The sequence below is a fragment of the Mus pahari genome, chromosome 20 (genome assembly GCF_900095145.1).
Source record: "Mus pahari chromosome 20, PAHARI_EIJ_v1.1, whole genome shotgun sequence".
Lineage (NCBI taxonomy): Eukaryota > Metazoa > Chordata > Mammalia > Rodentia > Muridae > Mus > Mus pahari.
In genome coordinates this window covers 6,563,835-6,571,054 of record NC_034609.1, presented here as the reverse complement: position 1 = coordinate 6,571,054, position 7,220 = coordinate 6,563,835, and the positions used below count along the sequence as shown (strand labels likewise).

Below are 7,220 nucleotides of genomic sequence, written 5' to 3'. Positions count from 1 at the left end.
CTCTCTCTCTCTCTCTCTCTCTCTCTCTCTCTCTCTCTCTCTCTTTCCTCCCCTCTCTCTCTCCTCTCTCTTCTTCCCCCCCTCTCTCAATATATATATATAGTGTCTGTCTGTCTGTCTGTCTGTCTGTCTGCCTGCCTGTCAGTCTGGGGTGGGTTTGTGCATATGAGTGCAGTTTCAGAGAGCCAGGATCTGGAGATCCAGGACATGATGTGCCATCAGATGTAGGCGTGGGACACTCAGGTCTGTTCTGGAAAAGAAGCAATTTTTTTTAAACTGCTGAGCCATTTCTCCAGAATGCACATTTTACTTTCGAAATAATATCTCCTCAATCAGAAAAAAATTATTTTTGTCATTATATTTAATTTCTCTTTTCACATATTTACAAAAATATAAAGTAGAAAGTATTCTCATCATGAATCTAGCCTCCAGAAAATTTTCTTTTCCTTTCAGAGTCTGAATATAAGATGCAGTTTATAACCTTCTCAAATAATTCATAAAGATTATTTAATAATTTTAAAATTACACTTAGAAAAATGTAACTTTAAAAAAGTTTTCTGTGTATCATTTACTTACAGGGACAGAAGAGGGCATGGGATGCACTAGAAGGAGTTACAGACAGTTGTGAGCAGCCATGGAAGTGATAGAAATCAATCTGAGGTCCTTTGTAAGAGAAATTGGAGCCTTTAACAGTGAACCATCTCTCCAGGAATTTTTCAACCCACGATTGGTATGTGTTTATTGACTGGCATGCAGTTTGATTTTATAGTATCAGTTGCTTAATTTCTATCATATTATTTTAAAGACTGCTTTGTTCTGAAGTAAATTTAGGTTCCTTGAAATGAGACCCCCTTGAACCTTGTTTTAAAGCCTTATTCATGGAGATGAACCACAACTCATAATCTAGCTTTCTTTTAGCTCCACTATCAAACCCAAGGTTTTCAAAGGACTCTACTCAGAAAATAGCTAGTAAGTGTTTTTTCCTTTGCAGAAGTGAAGATATAATATTCATAGCAAACTCCTTCACCTTGCCTGGGCAGCAAGTAGCAGGGTTGTAGGTGAGCCAGCTCCAAGAGTATGAGTACAGGAGAGCTGACCCCGCCTCTAGTCTGCTGTGCTGTGGTGGCAGTGAGGGAGAGATGCTCTCCTCCCCTCCCTTGTCCCTTGCTACTTATGATAGGAAAGAGAGATGTCCCCAAGGTCATGAGAATGGGCGAACTGGTTATGTTCTACCCTGTCTGCAACAGTCAAGATAGCAGGCCTCAGCAGCAGAGAAAAACTGGCTCTATTTGAGGGGTTGCCAGTGAGCTGGCCCCAAGGGTGTGAATGTGGGAGAACCAGCCTTCAAGCTGACAAGCTCAGATGCCACTCAGTCCCAGATCCAGGGCTTTGAATTGACCCACCCCAACATCTAACCCATTGATGAACTGCTGGAGTGCATGAAGGACCTGGTCTTACAGATCCAAAACTACAGGATCTCCATGACACAGGGCAACAGCAGGATGTGCAAGAGAATTCTCAGTGAGGTTCCAGTACTGATAAAATAGCAGAAGGACAGAGGCCTTGTACCAGACAAACAAGTCATTGCCATGAATATTTGTAAGTAAAGAGGTGTGGATGGAAGGGTAAACTCTGTGACAAGCTGTGTCACACTACAGCTTCCACAATGAGCTTTGTTTTTTCTTGGGGGTGGAGGATGAGGATAAGTGGAGGGGAAGATGACTATGGTTGGGGCACATGCTGTGATATTCACAAAGAACCACTATATATAGATATAGATATAGATATAGATATAGATATTTTCATACCACCATTTGATAACAGAAATAGCTCTATTTGGCTAATGTCTGGTGTTTGTTTTCTTGGATGTTTATTCATAAACATGCATGAAATAAAGACATAAATGCACTCATTCATAGATTTCCACAGTTCTTTCTATGTTAAATCTCATCTTCCTTAAACTATACTCTATGTTCTAGTAAATTCCGAATTCCCAAATTGTAGATTCTGTCTTTTCATTGAGAAATACAGTTCAAATTTCCTCTCCTGTACTACTGCCTGAAAACAGCCTTAGGGAGTAAGCGGGGCATGAACAAAGATCACCCTGCTCTGTACTCTTGAAAGCCTGGAGCCCGTTGATCCAGCATCCTTGTTGAGAAGGCAGATATAGAGACCTGCATCACTTGCAGAGCCTCCAAACACCATATGCTTCATACACAAGTCAAAAAAAAGCTTGACATCATCTTTGATGTCACTTTGTTTTTCTGCTCCCCAGTTTACCAATGAACAAAATTTTTCATTGGACATTATTTCACTAATTAAATATTTACAATTTGATAGGGATTTTGGAAAACAGAAACATAAATTCAAATCTTCAAGTTTCAACTGAGTTTGAGGCCATAATTCTTAAGCTCCAATTTGCCATCCACTTATATATACTTTTAACAACCAATAGCAAACAAACCAGCCTTCTCCTTCCCACCATGCTTTCAGTTGGACAGGAGATAGATCATTGAAGTGGATAAACAATGAGAAAATCCCTCTTAGTACCTAAGTAGCTAACATAGTATTTTCTTCAATACCGCAAATCACTCTAACTTCTGAAAGACTGGCTGATGGTGCTGGCACTATAGAAAGAAATTTAAGGAAATCTTGAGTTTCAGAAAAAAAAAAAAGACGTTCATTCTTCTTTGAACATGATCATATTACAGTACTCTGTGTTTGAAAAGATGCTAGGACTACAATTTCTTCTGCACATTGTGAGCTTAGCATCCAAGTTTTACATTTTAACTACTTTAAGCATTGCGATATTGTGAAATTGCCCCATTCTTTGAGGATCTGTGATTGTAAAAGTTAATGGCCATGTCTAGAAATTATCTTATATCATAAAGTACAGTACCATGCATAATTAAGTGCTCAATGGCAATTTTGGATGAGCAGGACAATAGTGACTTCCTATGGAATAGAGAGAAGAGCTGGACATCTGAAAGCTAATGTCACTCATTTCTCATCTATGGGATATCTATGTACTAGCTATATTCTCCTTGACTTTTCATTTGAATTTATTTACATTATATATTTCCTTGAATTCTGTTCATCAACGAGATTATTTGTATTTTAAGGAAAAGAAAATTACATTTTCAACTCATTCAACTCAACTATTGGTGTCATTTGTTAAAATTCTAACTTTTATGTGAAAATTGTGCCCTTCTGGATGGAATTATTCAGCTAAATTCAGAGTTTGCTTCATATTAAAATATTTTGGATTAAATTACATCTTTAATATTTTTATGGACTAATAATTTACTACCAAGAACAACTGTCCATTAGAAGACATAATAAGACAAGGGCTACAGAAATAGCTCAGTGTATTTGACTGACATGTGTGAACTCCTATGTTTAATCCCCCATACCACATAGGGATAAATAAGAGATTTTAAATTATAATGTAATCTTACTGAATTTGAGTATTCTAGGACAAGAATAGACAGTAAATGTTCATTATTGTGATGTCCCCCTTATGCTTCCTCCCCACTGCCCCCAACATGTTCCTTAGTCCACTAGATCAGGGCAATCTTCAAAGACAGTATATAGTGGCATGTGCTAAAAGAAGCCTGAGACAGTGACACAACTTGTGTAAGTGTTAACAATTGTTTAACTTTTCTGCGTGCCAGATGAGAACACTAATGACACTTGCTGAGATTATCAATAGTAAATATTAGAATTGATAATAGCTAACACATGTAGTTATTAAAGTTGAGGATATCGCTGGAATGGAGCCTTTAACTGACCGTGAGGCAAATGCCACTCTTGTCTACCGTTATCATTACCATCAAGAATCGAAATTACTTAAATGGTAATTTGCTTTATCCTAGTGACCTTTGATCACTAAGGTCATATTTATGCCTTAAATCAACTTTACAAATTTGTTTTAAAAGTAGATACTATCACCAAGTGAAATGTCACATGCCTTTAATCCCAGTACTTACAAGGCAGAGGTAAGAAAGTCTTTGAGTTGGAGGCCAGCCTGGTCTACAGAGTGAGTTCCAGGACAGCCAGGGCTACACAGAGAAACCCTGTCAGAAATACATGTGTGTTCTATCAATGGGGTAGCTTTTGTCTTCTCATCTAACAGAACTGAAAGAAATGTGGAAACATAAAGCAGAATATTAAATTATGTTGAAATGTATGATAACACTAAACTTTTCTTCATGCTGAAATCAAGGAGGAGTCAAGGTCTTTGACTCCTTCCAAAGACCATGAAAAATTATTGACCAACAGAACTCTTTGAAATTCCAGGGATGGATCCATAAAAGGCTGTATGACTTATAAACTTAACTTTAAGAACAATCCTCTTGGTTTCTGGGGTCAGGAGGTTTATCAGCAGACAAACCCTTTCTACTCCACAGAAACCTTGAGAAAAATGTAGAGTGATGCTGCATTAAAGATGGAGACTGTGCCCTCCCTATCCCCTCAGTGAGCTGCAAATGATGCAGGAAATGACACACCCCTGCCCAGTGCACAGGAAGAATATAAATACTACTCTGCACATGCATTATTTGCTAAGACTTTCTGCTTAGGTGAGCTCAGAGAAAGTGCACCTCCTCCCATCACCCACCCCAAGAGAGATGAATCAAAGTGAGATTACACTATTTGACTATATATAGACATCTTTGGGGCTTTCTTTTGATCCACCAAAGACATTAATTAAGGAAATGTGTGAAGTTTTTAATTTGGATAAAATAATCTGGCCTGGATAGCTAGATGGCATGGGCTTTACTGGTTTCCGAGGAATGACTCAAACTTCACAATTTTGCGGCTTTTTAGTTGGTCTAATTTTTGGAACTTTCCTTTGTGGAATGAAGGTAATATGTAGCCAACAACTGAGAAGATTAAACAAACAAAAAATGAATTCTAGGGGTCCCTTCCTTGACACAAAGTAGCTACTGGTAAAATCTGGCATGGTGACATACCTGTTGTAGCATGGAAAGACATCAGGTTTAAACCAGAAATCCTAGGACAGGTTCTTTCTTTTAAATTTATTAGAAAATTCATTTGACCTTTCTAAACAAAACATGACTATTTTTCAATGAATGCAGATCTTAGTTTTCTCTTGTAAGAAGAATATACAGAAATGAACAGTTTGAGGTAAAAAAAAATTTAAAACAGAATTTTTGTTAATAAACATACACATATATTTTATCCAGGTTCTACAAACACTGTCTTCAGGGGGGCAAAGAACCACAGTGTAGAATTATTCTAGAATATTTAGAAGCACTTTTTTAAATCAGGTTCTATACTGTGTATTTATTTAAAATGCCCCATAAGGGAGTACACAAGTGTGTACATACACTAGGCAGGCGAGCTAAGTTTAATACACTCTAGGACATAAGTGTGTACATACACTAGGCAGGCAAGCTAAGTTTAATACCCTCTAGGATGTTTAGTTTTACTATTTAAAAATCTTGCTCTAATTGGTTTCTCTCCACTTTGGTTCTGTGTTTTAGAGCAGTTCTAATTATCTACACGGTGCATATGCCCCCAGGCCTAGCGATCTTTATTTAATGTATATGTAGAGACACTTTAGGACAAAGCAAAGCTTTAGGTCTACCATGTTTTAAACAGCAATTAACAGTTTTTGTAATGTTGCTAATCTTTTCCCGTTTGATAATGTTGTAGAAGACAAAGGAGGGATTGTCTCATGCCGCTGATGGGATCAACATCCAGGATCTGCTTCAGATCAAGTGACATTACCATTTAAATGTATAGCTACATATGCAGAAGAATTACATGATTATCAGAGGGAAAATAATTTTGAAATCTAATTCACTTCACTTAGATATTCACTTCATTTACTTAGCCAAACCCAAAGAAGGAATAAAAATAGCATGGAAAAGAGGAACTATATACCAGGTAATAAAATTTCATTTTCTATGAGAGAAAGAAATAATGCATAGGGAACGCGCAAGAGACAGAAGCCAGTTCATTTTGATCCCGTGGCAATGCTCTGAAGTCTACTTTGAACCTAGTCTCTTTTACATTTCCAGATGGCATGAAAGGTGATGCCGTCAGAAGGCGACTCTGATGGGGATTCTGCTTTCCCCACTGGAGGCAAGATTTGGATCTTACTTTTTCTGAAAGCAGCTTTAAAGAGCTCTTCAGGCTGTCTGGAGAACGCTGACTGGCAGAGGTTAGCAGCAGGTCTGCATGAGTTGCTATGAGAGGTTGCAGCTGGTTGATGCTGCTGAGAACTTCCTTTGCCTTCGCTGTCTTCTCAGGTGAATAGTAAATAAACTGGTAGCCGGTGCTGCAAAGACAAGGACAGCAGCCAGTTATGCAAAGCATGGACAGCATCTGTAACTCAACACCTGATGATCAGAGGCAAGACAGACTCATATTTCATTATTCTTACTTACCAAATAAGTACAGAGGTAAGATTGATTTATACATATTTAAGGCTAGATAATGTAAATCCAACCTTTGGTCAACCAAAAGAAAGATTGTATATGATTACATATGTTAATTACTCTAAAAATGACTGATAACAATAATCACTAAAGAAAACCAGGCCAAATGATTGAACATGGACCCTCAACCCTTGCAATCAACTCAGTTGCAGTATAAATGCTGGCTTGAAGCTCAGTAAGCTGTGAAATCCCTCAGCAGCTTTGTCATCCCCAATAGGAAGAGAGAATCAATTATGTAAGCAAATCTATGAAATGGTTAAATTCAGAGACACTCACATGAAACTGAAACAATGTTTGATAGGAAGCAAGCATTCCGCACAGTACCTGCATTTTTCTCTATGCCAGTGACAAGACCAAGAGAGTCACAAACACTATGAACTAAAAATTGAAGAGAAAATAAATCAAATCCAAGTGGTCACATAGGCCATTCTACTTTAAAGGGAAAAGACTGAATCTAAAGCTTCATTATACTATTTTGTCTCCACACTTGTTCTTAAATTTAGCTTAAGAACCTGAAAACTGGCTACTAATTAGTAATCGTTGACTTTCATAATCACTATGCAGGAACTGATGGAGAATCTGGTGAGAGGAGGGATTATGTGGAGACAAGAAATCAGGAGCACAAAGCAGGATGTGAAGGAATGGAAGGCAACCAAGGCAGGGGGGAGGAAGAGGGAGGCATAGGGAGGGAGGGTGGAGAGGGAGGGAGAGGGAGGCACAGGGAGTGAGGGGGGAGAGGGAGGCACAGGGAGG

The 7,220-nt window shown here is 38.2% G+C and overlaps 1 protein-coding gene across 6 annotated transcripts in view; it reads right to left on the bottom strand.

The window, feature by feature from the left end:
- The window catches only part of Inpp4b (inositol polyphosphate-4-phosphatase type II B), a 751,408-nt gene that overhangs the window by 123,129 nt on the left and 621,059 nt on the right, over positions 1-7,220 (bottom strand). For all 6 annotated transcript variants that reach the window (XM_021220100.1, XM_021220101.2, XM_029532468.1 and 3 more), the window contains one exon: positions 6,130-6,307. In XM_021220100.1, the coding sequence (XP_021075759.1) occupies positions 6,130-6,307 (178 nt within the window). The remainder of the gene's footprint in view (positions 1-6,129; positions 6,308-7,220) is intronic.